The sequence below is a fragment of the Elaeis guineensis genome, chromosome 16 (assembly GCF_000442705.2).
Source record: "Elaeis guineensis isolate ETL-2024a chromosome 16, EG11, whole genome shotgun sequence".
Taxonomy (NCBI): Eukaryota; Viridiplantae; Streptophyta; class Magnoliopsida; order Arecales; family Arecaceae; genus Elaeis; species Elaeis guineensis.
Window position 1 is genome coordinate 42,964,540 of NC_026008.2, and position 17,338 is coordinate 42,981,877.

The 17,338-nt window shown below is 35.7% G+C and overlaps 1 protein-coding gene across 1 annotated transcript; it reads right to left on the reverse strand.

Moving 5' to 3' along the window:
• Nucleotides 1-232: 232 nt before the first annotated feature.
• On the reverse strand, nucleotides 233-8,601 carry LOC105059027 (remorin). The gene is given in 5 exon segments (XM_073250196.1): nucleotides 233-639; nucleotides 1,065-1,885; nucleotides 1,992-2,045; nucleotides 8,189-8,234; nucleotides 8,237-8,601. Coding segments are annotated over 4 exon segments (303 nt in total). The 5' UTR covers nucleotides 8,345-8,601; the 3' UTR covers nucleotides 233-639; nucleotides 1,065-1,790.
• Between the last annotated feature and the right edge of the window lie 8,737 nt (nucleotides 8,602-17,338).

Here is a 17,338-nt window from a genome sequence, read left to right on the forward strand (position 1 = left end):
AATTATTACTAAAAAAAATTTATGGATGTTAAAGTTATAACGATTTAATTTGACCTTGCATATTCTTTAGGATTTGCTCTAAGGAGTATGCGGCCATCACATATCCGATCCGGGTATTGGGTTCGGGGCATGACAGAGATATCATGCTCGTATACTGTTGCATGTCATTATATTAACACGGCCGTAGACCTGAGGCATGCCTTTTACAACCAGCTACTTGAGAAATTTATGGTTGGATAAGTGATAATCTTTATGTTGTCAACTGAACGAACATAAATACACCACTGGAACATTTTGTTATTGGATCATTGGATGGACCATCTACAAGCCCTTCATACATACATGCACACAAACACAGCATCAACAGCAAGCACGGATGAGGTAACAAACTGCACCTAAATGATGCCTTCATCCACTAATTTTCTATTATACTCGAATTTAGGCACTCAAGCACCCGATGACCTTCTTTGGATGAAGTCCTGTGGCCCAATATTTTGCAGCTGTCTCCTCTGCCTTCAGGATATCTTCCCCACGCCTGGCCTCAACATTTGCTCTCTTCTCTTCTGCTGCCTTATGGATCATGGCCATCTTGTTCTTCATTTTCTCTGCACGTTCTGCCTTCTTCTTCTCAAATGCTTCCTGCTCATACAATTTTGAGTAACTTATGGCTTGCTTCTGTATGGGGCACACAAGCAAGATGAAGGTGGAAGGCTTAGACTAACTGATTGATGATGGAATTGACTGCATTAGCAGCAAAACTACACTCAAGTTTATAATTCATTCCACAAATATTTCATGACATTCTCCGTATCTTTGCTGGGGCCAATGAAGTATTTGTGAAGTACTTGGGTTTGAATTGTATTCCTGTCAACTTTAAACATAGTTGATCCATAAACTTTCAGAAACTGGTACCTTATTCAAGACTATCATTCCAGCTAAACTTTAAACAGCCTGACTTTGCTGTTTCAGCGATTTCTATGACCAATAGGGGATATATAATTGGTGGCTCGAAACAAGGACCCGTTCAGACAGCAATGCATGTCTGAAGGAAGATAGTGACTTACCTCAATCTTTTTTCAGCTCAGTTCAGTTTTTTTCAACTCAGCTTCCACTTCTGCCTTTTTTGTGCTCTCCCAGGAAGCAATAGATGACATCTTCTTCTGAGCTCTGTTTGGAATTATCAGGTCGTTAGATGGATAAAGATCTACAAGTTTTGTGAAATAGAGAAAACTCAACAAGCTTCTGCATCTTTACCATCAATTTCTTTAAAGTTTACAGAATGTTTCAGTCTCAATCTTTGTGGATAAAATATCAAACTATTGATGAAACCTTTGTTAGAGTAGACAGTATTCCATGTAAGTTTTGGATGCAGCAACCTTATATTTGAACTAAAATTATTTAAGAAATTGCACTTTGATTGTTCTTTGTAAAGTCTCCAGACAAAGTCAATAAACAAGCACCCCTGAATTTTTGGAAACACAAAGAAACAACGAAATTATTATGGGCATTATTCAGTATAAAAGCAAAATTTTGGTTTATTATGGCCATATTTATAAACAGAAGGGCATGACAAATGCACATCTACAGAAAAAGATTGAGTTAAGATTTAGACTGGGATAAGCGAAGATCAGATCTGGAGATAAAGTGGTCTAGATCAGAATGGAAGTATATGCAAAGAAATGAAATCATCTAAGACTTCGAGATTCCTCTTCTCCAAACGAAAGTATCCAGCCACGCTTGAACAAATTGAGCAGCATTCATATATTATGTACACAAAAAAAAAAAGGTATTCATATCTTATTCTCAGCTCTGGTCTTTTCACTTTCCTCCCATGCTTTGATCAAGGACATTCTCTTTTCAGTTGCTACCCGTTCAAGAACAGCATCTGCAAGTGCAAAAGCAGGAAAAAAAAAAATCTCTCTGCCTCTTTGTTAAAGAAACAATATTACAGAGAAAGTTTCCATTCTGCTTAGATATCCATCGACCCTTACCTCTATCAACTGAACCCGCTGAGCTTTCCTTTGGTGGAGGAGAACCTGCAACCTCTGCAAAACAGAGAAATAGAAAGGTTATACATGAAATTATTGTTGCGGTCAAAGGTCGGATGGTTGGATCAGTCTCCGCTCCCACATACGTGAGGTATTGTCCGCTTCGGTTCTGGCCGTCTCGAGTTTCAGTGGGCTCTGTGGCAATAGTAAGCCACCCATAGCTACAGTGGACCACATTGACGGCTACAGTGGGCCACCTTGGCTGCAATTAGGAATGGAAATAGGCCAGACCAGGCCAGGCTTTAGCTTAAACAGGCCAGGCCTGTATTGTAAAATACTAGCCTGAGCTTGGTCTGTTGAACTGGTTCAGGCTTAAAATGAGGCTCGACCTGGTCTGTTTTGCAAAAAAAAATGCTTGGCCTAGTCTGAAAACCTATTTAAAAGTAGGGATGGAAATAGGCCAGGTCAGGCCAGGTTTTGGCTTAAATAGGCCAGGCCTGTATTGTAAAATACTAGCTTGAGCCTGGCCTGTTGGACTGGTTCAGGCTTAAAATGAGGCTCGGTCTAGCTTATTTTACAAAACACAATGAAAAACACCCATGACAATTGACAAATCCCATATGTTTCATAACAAGTCACAACTATAAATTAAAAAAATAGAGGTCTACAAATTAAAAAAAACAATAGCAGGTTCTATCAAACCATCACAAGTCTCAATGTCAAATTAAAAATCAAAAATAAAACCTTCAAACAGGTAGGTTCCATCAGACCATTAAAAGTCATAACAAAATAAAAAATAAAAATAAAATCTCCCAACAAAATCCAATATTTTCCATCACAGCTCCAAATTAAAAAAACAGAAGTAAAACTCCTAACAAGTAGGAAGTAGTACAGCAAGCAGCAAGTAGCAAGAGCAAGACATCAAATCCTCAAGGTGATCTCTTCTTGTTCAGACTCCTTCAAAATAACAAATCAATTTATGTTATCAAACCATAAAATAGTCTGATAATAATTAATTTAACAAATATTAGAAAAATGACCATTTCAATATCTAAAATTTATACCTTTTGCTTTCTCTTCAATCATATTTATTGCGGAGCCAATCCCCACCACAAATGAGTGCTTCAACAGATTCTTCATTCAATTTAGCACGATATTCATCTATAATTCTTCCTCCAGCACTGAATGTGGACTCTGATGCCACTGTTGAGATTGGAATAGCTAGTATATCAGCTGCCATTTTTGATAAGATCTTATATTTCAAACTGTTGTTCCTCCACCACTCCAAAGCACTAAAGGAGGAGTTAGAACTACTATCAGAAATATAAACACCCTCCTCAAGATAAGATTCTAACTCTGATTTCAGTGGGGGAACTGCTTCCTTTTCACGCACAATGCTCATAATTTGATCAAATCCAGTGATAAATGAAGGTTTAGATACGGCAGTAGATAAGGAGTTGCTGCCACCAGTATTTACTTCACAAGAGGATGGCTTTTCCCTACTCAAATTCACATACTCATCATATAATACTTGTAATGCCGTGCGCACTTTGTTCACATTCTTTTCAACCTCAGTTTCTAGTTTATATATCAAGGGAAAACATATATCAACAACATGAAATTTGCACCTAGGATCTAAGACACTAGCAATAGCTATCAAAAGGTTACATTCCCCCCTATATTTATCAAATTTTTCCTTCATTGACTTTGCCATTTCTTTCATAAAGAAGTCCCAATCCCTTGCTGCAGCATCAATTACCTCTTTCACCCTATAAACCTCAGCAAGATACAAATTAGCAGTAGGATATTCACTGCCTGAGATGACATGAGTAGCTAGACTAAAAACTTCTAAAAGTTGGCAAACCTTCTCAACCTTTTCTCAATCCTCAGGTGATGGTGCATAATCATAATGTGGCTCTCTTTCCTTATAAGCTGGAAATGCAATCTTGAATTTTAAAGCAGAAGATAACATCTCAAATGTGGAATTCAATCTTGTCGGACAATCAATAATTAACTTTCTTCTTTTAATCGCTTTTGTTCAACAACATCACAAAAAGCCTTCAACCTTGAATCAGAGTGATTAATATACTTCACACTCTCACGAATGTTGTGAATGACATTTTTAATCTTACCAAGGCCATCTTGCACCAACAAATTTAGTATGTGTGCACAGCATCTGACATGAAACAACTCTCCATCAAGAACTAACTTGTTGCACAGTGATAAGTTTTCCTTGAAATTTCTTATGCATGAGTCATTATAAGATGCATTATCAACAGAAACTGAAAACACTTTATTTTCAATCCCCCATGCTTTCAAACACTTAAAAATTGCATCAGCCACATCAACTCCACGCCTTGGAGCAGGAACTTTCACAAAACTCAAAACTCTCTTTTGAAGACTCCATCCCCCATCAATAAAATGGCCAGTAATAACCATGTATTCAGCTACTTGGTGACTTGATTTTCACATATCTGTAGTTATACTAATTTTGTTCACACTCTTCAACAAAGCCTTCAATTTTTTTTTCTCAGCCTCATAGATTGTTAAACAATCAGCCCTTGCTGTTTTACGGAAAATTTTTTGAAACTCAGGATTTGCATATTGGAAACCCCACATCCAAATCTCATCCTCAACAATACTAAAAGGATGCTCATGTACCATTATAGCAGAAGCAATAATTTCTCTCATTTTTTCATTAGAATACTTAGCACCAGGAGTAACAAAAGGATTAATACCTGAATTGGAAGGATGAAATGGAATGGTGGTTTGCTTCTTTTGCCGAGCCATGTGCAACCTCTTTTGCAAGCAACTCTGGGAATGCCTTTTAAGATGGCTTGTGCTAGCCTCCGCCCCCCTCCCACCAGTAGCTAGTTTTTCTTTACAATAGTTGCATACGGCTTTCTTTCCACCTCCAGCGACATCAATTTCATGAAAGTCATTTCAAACAACTGATGTTTTTCGCCTCTTTTTATTAGTAATACAATCCTCATCTCTTGGCCCTTCATGTTCTGGGAGAGAACCTAATTGATCACTGTCATTGTCAGGTCTATCATCATCTTGAAGCATACTTAAATCTATTGGTCTACGTTGAGTGGCCTCATGAGATTCATTTAAAGGAATAGAAGTAGGAGTAGATGAAATTATTTCATTGCTTTGAAATGGAGAAGCCATTAGATAGACCTATAACATACAAACCAAGAAAGTATATATTAATATACTGCACACAGGTTGGTAAGTGGTAACCACGCAGCAAGAGAATATGAACGAACAAGGAAGGAACCGTACCCTATGCTTGTGGTGGTCTCTGGAAGGGTAAAAGACTGATGAGTGATGACAGGGTAAAAGACTCAGGGAAGGACCGGAAGGTTAAAAGACTCAAGGAGTCAAGGAAGGATAAAAGTCTAAAAGACTCTTCCGTCTTCTTGATTCTCGAAAGGACTAAGATAATTGGATATTGATGGGTAAGATCAATAATTAATTAATTATATATATTAATAAAATAATAATTTTTATTAAATTATATATATATAATTTATACAGGCCAGCCTGCAGGCTTTCAGGCTAGGCTTTGGAATTTTAGACCTGACCTATTTATTTAAACAGGCCTTTTTAAAAGCCTATACCTGGCTTATTTAGATAAATAGGTCAGGCCAGGCCAGGCCAGGCCGACAGCAGGCCAGGCCGTAGGCCTCTGACAGGCCGCCTGGCCTATTTTCATCCCTAGCTGCAATGAGCCTTGGCTATTTCGAACCTTATAGTTTTGCCCTCTAAAAATAGAGTTCTTCTTAACTCATAACCAATGTGGGATTAAAGGTCCCCTCCTCCCGCAACAGTAGCCCCCTAATTAAGGAGAGTTCTATATGCTAAGCGTGGGCTTCTTCACTAGTATCATTTTATTGCGATCAAGGGTCAGATGGCTTAGATGGCTGTGTGTCTCTGCTCCCACATACATGAAGTATTGTTCGTTTCGGCTCTAGCTATCTGGAGCTTTGGTGGGCCATATTGATGGCTACAATGGGCCATCTTGGCTATAATGGGCTTTGGCGATTTTCAGTTTCACGGTTTTGCCCTTTAAAAGGCATCTCATGAGAGAAAGAAAATCCCATTCCATATAAGTTAGAGTTCTCCTTGACTCATAACCGATATGGAATTAAAAATCCCCTCTTCCCGCAATAGTTATAATTAGGTTGAGCAATTATTACATCCCTAGAATATCATGCTCAAAAGCTCAATTTAAGTGGTCATAACTTAGAAAAGTAGATCATGCATGCAAATAAAGAAGGGCTTTTTTTTTTTGTTTTTTTGTTATTGAGGCATGAAAGGACAAAAAACATCACATAGAGATGGACTCATTATTTCTAATGGTTTATAATGGTAGATTTTCACTTATTAATCCATATATAGCCTTTTGACACCTTTTTTTCTCATCTTCCTATTGGTGGTTCCATGTTGAAATTTTGCAAGGTGTTTCTCCAAGTGGTTCGACATTGAAACCTTGAAAGGTATTTCCCTACTATATTCTCACACCATCAACGCCAACAACAAGAACAACAACAAACAGAGACAAGGACATTGCTAAAGGCTTTCAACAACCTTAGATTTGCCAAATTGATGCTCCCTATCATGTAGAGTACATCCACGTATACTTTTATCTTGGGAAAAGCAAAGGCAATGATTATTCCATTCCTTGTAAAAAGGAAAAGTTGGTCAGCAAAAGCAACATGAATCTTCTCTTGATGTTGGGTTTTTGGACATCTAAACAAAGAGAGCACTAAATACAACGCAGTTATTCTCCGTATCTTAGGAAAAAGCAAAATAAATTATTCGACCCAATGAACAAAGAATCATACGTTACTCTGTAACTCATAAAATTTCTTCAGATCATATAGCCATCAAATCAACATGATGGATAACTACTAAAAAACCAGAACTGATGAAAAACATACTAGTTACCTATAGGCCATGTTATCAACTCAGGCAAATCTAATAAAATACATGAAGGCAAAATGCTGAATATATGAACTCAACCACATCATCTTATTGATTCCTAAAGGGGCACACTTTAAAAAAAAAAAAAAAACACTTAAATGGTACACCACTCAAATCTCAACAGCTCCATTCAAACCAAAAAATAGGCTACTGATTCTTGAAAGCTAACGAAAATTCAGAATTCTGTTAAGAAAAAGAAGTAAAAAAAGAGAAAAAAGATATAAGGATAGAGCTGTCAAGACGGGCCGGCCCGCCCCGACCCATCTTGACCCATCTCTAAATGGGTCGGGACGGACTGGTCCGTTTAACTGACGGATTGAAAAAATCCAAACCCGATCCGACCCGCCATGGGCCGCGGGTTAAATGGGCCAACCCGCCAAAATTCAAAATAAAAAAAAAAAATCTATAAACAGTAATATAAACTGTATTTCATATTCAATTTAAGCTCAAATTAACCTATCAAAGTCTCACATCTCAATTCTTAAAATCATAAAATAAAATTGTCAAACTTAAACTAAATACTTAATACAACCCAAATTTAAAAAATTTTAAGTTTTAATTTTCAAACTAATTTAGAGATAAATCAAAGTCCCAAAAATTTATCCTTCATATCATTATTGTGGTCCTCATCATTCAATTCTTCATCTTCTTTCTCTTCTTCATCAATTATCTCTTCAATAACATTAGAACCCTCTTTTGAAATATATATATATGTATAAATAAAAAAAGATAGATTGGCCCGCCCCGACCCGCCGACCCAAACGGGGTGGATCATTTGACCGGCTTTTAAACGGGTTGCTAAAATATAAATCCAACCCGTCCCATTTACATGATAAGGCGGGCCAACCCGATAGGCCCAATCCAAATTGACAGCTCTACATGAGGACTCAATATTCTACTCAAAGTAAACCGTAAGTGCATGCTTGTAATGTATCAAATAAAACAAATTTTACTAAAGCAAAGAACTTTATCACCAAACTTAACGTACCCACGCAAGAACCTAAATTTACGTAATTTTCTCATCCGAAATCGCTTCAATTAATAGTGGAAAGCCCATAGCTAAAATCCAAACCGAACTCTACTAAACTGCAGAATTGCACCTAAAGCTCGCATCAAATTAATTCTGCAATTCATCATACATTGAAGGAAAAAAATAAAAGGAAAACAGAACAAGAGAAGAAGAAGAGGACCATAGGAAGAAGTCTTACTCTCCACGACAGCGACAGTTTCGGGATCGTCGGGCTTGTCCTCCGGACGTGGCGGCGGCGCCTCATCCAAGGCGGCGCCGCCGCCGCCTCATCCAAGGCCTCCGCCTCCTTCGCCTCATCCAAGGCCTCAGCCTCCTTTGCCTCTTCCTCCCCCATCGTCCTCCTCCTCCTCCTAAATCGACCGACGAAACTCTAATCCTAACCCTAGTTCACAACGAGAGATCACGTTCCCCCAAATCACGCGGCGCCGGAAGCTCCGAAATAGGAAAAAGGCTCGCACTCCGTCAGTAGAAATGGAGGGGGTGGGGAGAGCAAAAGCGCGCGCTCTCCGGGAACCTCCTATCCCTTCTCCGGGCGTACCTATAAAAGTTGATATGCGGGAGATAATTGGCTATGGATGCTGTTAAAAAGGAAGACGTTAAACCGCTAACTCCTGGCGTCACGCCTCGGCGTCATATATTACAGGAGCTTCTCCACGTGGCGGTTGGCGTCTTCTCATCCGCTGGAGAAATTATTGCGTGCACCAGATGCAAGTAAATCAGGATAAATCCCTCAACATAAGCACGGTGGACAGCGCGCAATCGAAAATCGGTGCAATACAAACGACGGATTCGGAATGAATCCAATTCGATCTGAATGATAAAAAAATAATAATAAAAAAATAATTTAAATAAAAAAAAGTTAAATCGAAATTAAACTAAAAATTTCAATTTGATTTAATTTGATTATTTAATTTTTTTATATTTTTATATTTTTAATTATTTATTTTTAATATAATATATTTAAATAATTATCATCGGTTTTTAGTTTGTTACATTATATTTAATTAAATTCAAAATTTGTTGAATTTATTGTTTGATAAATTTTTATATTAAAAATTAATAATTGATAAATAATGATACATTGATAATTGATAAATAATAAATTAATAATAAATAAAATATAATATATTAAAAATTATATTATCTGCAATACAAACAAGCAATCAAGCATCACAGCAAATTATAACAATGGATCAAATCTAATATCCAATCATCCATCTATGTAACCAACAAGTTCTTAAAATATTAAACAACATAAATTTAAATTATGACTTCGATTTTTGGTTCGAATTTTAGATTTTTTAATTTTTAACCGAATTGAATTGAAATTTTTGAAAATAAAAATCAAAAATCGAATCAAACTATATTCAGTTCGATTTTTCGATTTGGTTTAGACTGATTTTCAATCTGAAACAAAATTATGAACAGCCCTAGCGTGGCATGTTATCCAACGTGGGATTTGACGTGGTCCAATTACATCTTGTGCATGTCTTAATTTAGATGTATTTTGTGTGTGTTATATAATTTTTAAAATTTTGAATTATGCGAGGGATTGTTGGTTTGTTAATATTTTTTAATTCAAAATTTTGAGATTTTAAGAATCCCATAAATATAAACAATCTTATTTAATTTAGACTCCCAAATAATTTGGGTTTCTAAATAGGTAAGATTTAGAATTTTATCTTTATTTCTCTCTCATCTTTTAAAATTCTACGGAATTTACATCTTTTAATTGCTTGTTATGAGATATCTTAAAATGTCACTTTCTCTTCGTAAATGAAGAGATGCATCTTAATGTAAAGATGCATCCAATCTAATGGTGATTTCAAGAGATGCAACTCTTCATGAACCATGGATTAGTGAAGAGATGTATTTAATGAAAAGATACCAAGTATCCAATTATATTCATCCTTTCACATCCATAATAGAAAATAGATCGTACTTCTAAAAAATCACAACAATATCCCCTTCCATCTGAATAATATCAGATTAGAGGAGAGAAGCATTGAGAACACTAATTGAGTAAACTCAAGTGCACCCATTAAGCATTTGAGAAGAGGATTGTGTCCATATAAAAGAAGATTGAGAAAAAAATTATTTCAATCAAATTTGCTAATTTTCAATGTATTTGGATTTGGCTATTTCGGATTCGATCCTAATCCTCTTTCATTAGAATGCATTTTAAAAAGAACACGAACCAATTTATTGTATACTGAGAGTAGACTATAATCAATTGTTTGCATCTGGATAGGATGAATTCTACTCTAAACAAAGCACCTTCCAAAGCGTGCCTCGAATTGAGTAACATCAAATCTTAATTTATATATTTATTATGTACAGAAAGCTATTAATTAAATATTAAATATAAATTTATAAATAATCAAAAAATTAATATCTATTAGCTTATGCAAATAACTAGTACTAAACCCTCACGTTGAGGAGATTTAATTGATAATAATGATAATATTTTATATTAAAGATTGCTCTCATCAATTAATCTTATGATGAGATCAAAAGGATCTTTGAGAGTTCTTCTTTCCAAAGATGGCTCCCAAATCAGTGAAGATTGTTGCGTTTAGTAAATACCTATATATCACTTTATTATTTTTATATAGATAGATAGATAATAATTTAAAATATTTTTTATTTTTTTATCATATTATTTATATTTATATTTTTTATTTAAAAAATAAAAAATAAAATTTGATATGTGGCATTGTGGGAGATTATCCTATAATCTTACATGTCAACACGAAATGCTACCTCTATATCCATGTATCACTTTACTATTATTACATAGATAAATTTAAAATATTATTTATTTTTTATCATACTATTTATATTTATATTTTTTATTTAAAAAATATAAAAAAATAAAAAAAATAAAACTTGATACATGGTGTTACAGGAAATTATCTATAATCTTATATATCAATATGTAATGCAACCTCTAACATCCATGTATCATTTTACTATTATTATATCGATAGATAGATTTAAAATATTCTTTATTTTTTATCATAATATTTATATTTATATTTTTATTTAAAAAAATAAAAAAAATAAAAAATAAAACTTGATACGTGGCATTACGGAAGATTATCTTATAATCTTGAGTATCAACACGGAATACTGTCCTTAATATCCGTGTATCGCTTTACTATTATTCTGTAGATAAGTAGATAGATGGATTTTTTTTATCATATTATTTGTGCACTTATTTCTTATTTAAAAAATATAAAAATAAAAATAAAATTTGATATGTGGCATTACGGAAGATTATTCTATAATTTTATGAATCAACACAGAATGCCGCCTCTAATACCTATGTATCATTTTACTATTATTATATAGATAAATAAATAAATTTTTTATCATAATATTTATATTTATATTTTTTATTTAAAAAATATATAAAAAAAATTTTGACATCTGATGTTGTGGGAGATTATCCTATAATTTTACATATCAATACGGAATACCATTCTTCATATCTGTATATCATTTTATTATTATTATATAGATTATACAGATAAATTTTTTTAATCATACTATTTATTTTTTTATTTTTTATTTAAAAAATAAAAAAATTGATCTGTAATATTGTGGAAGATTATTCTATAATCTTATATTAAGAGTATATAGGCAATAAGCTCTATCTTTCCAATAACAAGCACAGGTCGTAATTCTCCTTGCCTTTAACCAAGCGTTGCCTCGAAGCAAGCCGCGTTGCAGCCTTTTATGACAACTCACGATTTCTTTTTATATGGTAGTGAAATCACGACTTTATTTATACATAACATCCCATGCAACCCAAACTGCCGTAGATCAGTAAATAAATTCAATTTAATAATATTTTAAAAATTAATTTTAAAAAATATATTTTAAAAAAATTTCATGCATACCAGCTGGAACCATCCAAAATTTATCCCAAAGTAGGTCCCGCTGCCAAGGATCGGACTGCTAAAATTGGTGAACATAAATTCATCGTAAGATTTTTTTTAAAAAAAAAAAAATTGTGGATGCTAGTGCTTCTTTTATTAAGAGACGGAAAAATTATCAATAAGAGGGATAGAAAATAGATAAGGAATGATGCAGAAGACACGGATAATCTCAATGACCGATTAGAGTATCAATCTTTTTTTCTGAAATTTGATATTCTATGTTCCTCTTCTTGGAAGAGAAATTAGACCACAGTTGGAAATTTGCCAAGATCTTGGAATGTACATAGTCGATTGGGTTTCCTTTTTAGAAACATCTAAGAGTTCCTTTCAAATTTGTGAGCAACATGCAAATAGTATTTTATCATGTTCTCTAGGAAACGAGGAGTAGATCCTCTTGCGTCTCCAACTTGTCCACAATCAAATTTGTGTCTGGCCCAAGTTCTCCAAGCAATGCACCTAAACACCTTTAGAATAGGTGCAATGAAGGTGATTGGTGGTTTCTTGTGGAGCTCTATATAATTGGCAAGCAGACCTAGTAGGCTAATCTTTTTTTACTAAGAATACTCTAGTATGACTTTTGTTCCTTGAAGCAATTAAGCTAAATGAAAATCTTGACTTACAATGAGACTTCTATAGCACCTTATCTAGAGATGATGAAGATCTTCACTATTAATGAAAGAATAAAAGTCACTATTTTAAGAATGGCTACATTAGACATATTGTTGTATATATTATGTATGTTTCATTAATTAGCTTCCACTATCCTTAAGTGGTATTGCTCCAGCCATAATGATAGAAATAACCGTGCATAATTCTTCTCAATAAATTGGGTGCCTGAGCTTAGCCTCTCCTTTAGTCAGAAAAAAGGAAAGAAATAAAAAATTAGTCAATGAACTCCTTCATAAAACACTCATGCTCATAGCCTCTTATCCATGAACGTTTCCTGCAGGTACAAAATACATATCACATACCATCCGAATTATAATTTGGTGGTTGCAACTATTCTTCTTTGTATCTCGACAACGAGTGAGCTACTGCTTGAAATTAACTACGAAAATGAATTGTAGGTGAAGAAATTTATCAAGCTACGAACACCGGCAACCACACAATACATTTGATGATCGAGTCAATGCCGGCAAATGCAACGACTCTGGTATTTTGAATTTCTTCTATCGATATCGATCGCTACCTTCCATACAAGAGCATAAAAACTTTTTGAGCTACTGCCTTGTTGCAGCTTGTCTTGACTTCTTGTATCTTATGTAATTTTCAGGTGTCCCTTGTCATCATCCAAAAAAAAAAAAAAAGAAAAAACCAAAATCGAGCCCCTAAATAATAGTGGTGAGAATGCAGGGGTCCATCGGATCAGATTTTGGCGGCAACATCTATCACAGTATATTGCAATATGTAATATTATTTATTTTTACTATCATAGAATTGTGGTGCACCCTGTTTGGTTCCCTATTTGTTCTGTCACGTCTCCGATCCGAGATTGTGAATCGAGGGTCATGGCAACCGCCGCATACTTATGAAGAACTCTCTCCATAAGCATGCAAGGCATCTCATCACGATATCAATGCATCACAGCGGAATAAATTCAAATAATTATTATTCAACTGTAATTCAAGTAATTAAATCAAATGTCTTACATCCAATAAAATTTTACTAAAACAATAGATCTAAGTTCAATGAAGTTGACAATGCTAATCTCGCTTCTAAAAGCTCTGTCCCAATATTTCATCCCACGCTCGATATTGATTATCTGAATCTGAAAAATAGAAAGAAAGGTAATGAGCTAGACAGCCCAGTAAGTAACAAATATCTCAACTAGATATTTCAGATATTATAAAATTTTCAAGAATAATGCTGCAATAAACATAAGAATATATTTCATGCTGATTTAATACAAATCAAATATTTTCAAATATTCACATATAATATAATCATAAATTCGATTCGATTCAAAATACTCGTAACTCAACAGCCTTGACTATGACCAACGTTTAACCCCCATTGACGGGGTCCACAGAATACCAGCGCACAACCCCCACTGGCAGGGTCCACAAACACCAGCGCACAACCCCCACTGGCAGGGTCCACAAACACCAGCGCACAACCCCCACTGGCAGGGTCCACAAATACCAGCGCACAACCCCCACTGGCAGGGTCCACAAACACCAGCGCACAACCCCCACTGGCAGGGTCCACTGAGTACCAACGTATAATCCCCATTGGCGGGGCCCACTGAAACATAGTTAGGCTGAGAGCATAAATCCGATCTGTATCAAAACACTTTGTATCATAATATATCATAATTTTTCTCACTGAACGTGTGCATAATCTACGTACCATAATATTTCAACGCACTTTTATTTCAAAACATAATTTCATAAATCATGCATAATTTCAGAGAATAATTATTTATTTTCAGAATAAATATGGAATATCTCGAGAAGATGATTCATTACTTACCTTTCACGGAGCACTGAATGAACAAATCGACTAACTTCTAGGAGATTCTTCCGTGCCTATTAATCAAAATTATATTTTTACATTAATTTAATTCAAAATTAAATCTAACAAATCCCAAAATTAAAATCTCGCTTAAAATCAGACTCGTCTCTAAACTCGATCAGAATCATCAGATGAAGCCTTCCCCTATGCTAATCCTAGAAGGATAACTTTAGAGAGAGAAATCCATCAAGAGAGAGAGAAACAAGCTAGAGAGAGAAAATTCTAGAGAGAGAAAGTAGAGAGAGGAAGTCCAATTCCAGAGAGAAAATCAGGGTTTAGACTGAAAGAAGAGAGAGAAACTCTCTCTCTCATCAATTTTATTTTTTATTTATTTAATTATTTACTTACTTATATATATATATAAATATATATATATATATATTTATTTATTTATTTATTTATTTTACTATTATTATTATTTTTTTCTTTTCTTTTCTTTTTCTTCTTTTCTCTTTTTTTTTTCTTCTTTTTCTTCTTTTTCTTTCCTTTTCTTTTTCTCTTTTTTTTTTCTTTTTTTCTTTTCTTCTTTTTCTTCTTTTCTTCTTTTTCTTTTCTTCTTTTTCTTCTTTTCTTCTTTTTCTTGGTTCTTCCCGTGCCGGAACAGGGGACCCCTTGGTCCTCCGGCCTTGATCGGCCGTTCGGGCCACGGCCGCCATGGCGGAGGCCGGCGGCAGACGGGGACCACCCCCCGATCATGGAGGAGCGTGGCCGGCGATTAATTCCGATCGCCGCTGCCGGAAAATCGAAAGAAAAAAGCTCAAAAATAGGGTCTCTTTCCCGTTCGAAAATCGGCGACTCTCGTCGCCGGCAGCTGCGCACAGGAGCATGGGAGGAAGGAGAAGAAGGAGGGAAAGAAGAAGGAGACTCACCTCAGCCTCCGGAGACCTCGTCGGCGACAATCACGACGAGAAATCAAATGATGTCCGCGGCCTTCGATCGAGAAAAATGGAGAGAAAGAGAGAGGGAAGAGGTCGATCTTTGGTCTCAAGGGGGAGAGGGTATTCTTATAGGGAACCCTAGGACTCCGAGGGGTCCTAGGAGTCCGATTTTGCCTGGGTTTCGCCGGAGAAGAAGACTCCTACCAGGAGTCTTCTTCCCAGTTTGATCCCCTATTTTCTCTTTTTTTTTCGTTTCGGGCTTGGTCTGCTGGGCTGGGCTTTGTTTGGGTTGGGTTTTTGGGCTATCACATTCTTCACCTCTAAAAAGAAATTTCGTCCTCAAAATTTTTCATACCTATCACCAATGTATTGGAAGCCTGTGGATTCTGTTGAGTAAGCGCATAAACTCTTCTCTGGGTTTTAGAAATCTGTCCGCCACCCTTATGTTGTCCTTCATGAGTTCTTTTGCCAGCTTGATTTTCAGTATTTAGCGGGCAGCTAGCAATTTTATGATCTTTCTGACCACATTTGAAACAAGCACCGGTATTCCAATAGCAATCTTTATCTGCATGATTTTTGCCACATCTGGAGCACGGCTCACCATCAATCTGTTGAGTCTTATTGTCTACTGTTCCCTTAGCTGATCTTTTGATGTTTTTATTATTCTGTCCTTGTGCATCATTTGATTTTGCTCTCTTTCTTTGCCTTCTTTCCCTTTCCATGCGTTCTTCATTGACTTTCCTTTCAATATCAGTGCTTTGTTTACCACATCTGCATAAGTTGTCAATTCATATGGAACCACTTATTTTCGAATCTCAGTTCTCAGTCTCATCTCAAACTTGTGAACACGTTCTTGCTCACCATCCACTAATCTCGGAGCAAATTTTGCTAACTCTGTAAATTTTGCTTCATATTCAGTCACACTCATACCCTTTTGCTTCAAATAAATAAACTCTTGCTCTTTCTGGATCCTTATACTCTGAGGAAAATACTGATCATAGAATGCAATCCGAAATCTTTCTCAGGTAAGTATTTCGCCGTCTTGTTCATGCTTGCGCTGTAGTCGCTGACACCAGTTGTATGCTTCTCCTTGTAGTAAATAAGCTGCATATCGAATCTTTTCTTCACCAAGACACTCTTGGACAGTGAAAGCCTTCTCCATCTCCATTATCCAGTTGTCAGCTTCCAAAGGTTCAGTAGTCCCCTTGAAAGCTGGAGGAGCAAGCTTTTTAAATTATGAAATGTTGTTCCGTTATACTGGTTGCTCTCCATGTTGTGGTGGTGGATGCTGATGTTGTTGTGTATCTCGTTGTATCTGCTGTTGTTCAAACATTTGCTGCTGTATTTGTTGTTGCGCTTGTACCATCCTGATTAGGGTCTGCATTAACTGAGCCATATCTGGTTCTTGACGTGCTCTCGAAGCACTCCCATTAGGATCTACGACTCCCTCCTCCTGAGGGGTGCCACTGGTCAGATGGGGAGTGCTACCATCCCGTGGTTGTGATGTCTCTCTTGCAATTCCTTGAGTAGTTCTTGTCATTCTACGGGGAGGCATGGTAACCTTGTAGTAGTAAAACCTTATTAGATTCATTTATCTATTTGTTAGGATGGGTTTATTATGATGCTCATATTCTAACGTCCCAATATTCTTAATGTTTACCCACCTACACTCATACTATGTCAAATTCTATGTGTCATAATTTATCCACTTATGCTCTGATACCATATTAATTGTCACGCCCCCGACCCGAGATTGTGAATCGAGGGTCATGGCAACCGCCGCATATTTATGAAGAACTCTCTCCATAAGCATGCAAGGCATCTCATCACGATATCAATACATCACAGCAGAATAAATTCAAATAATTATTATTCAACTGTAATTCAAGTAATTAAATCAAATGTCTTACATCCAATAAAATTTTACTAAAACAATAGATCTAAGTTCAATGAAGTTGACAATGCTAATCTCGCTTCTAAAAGCTCTGTCCC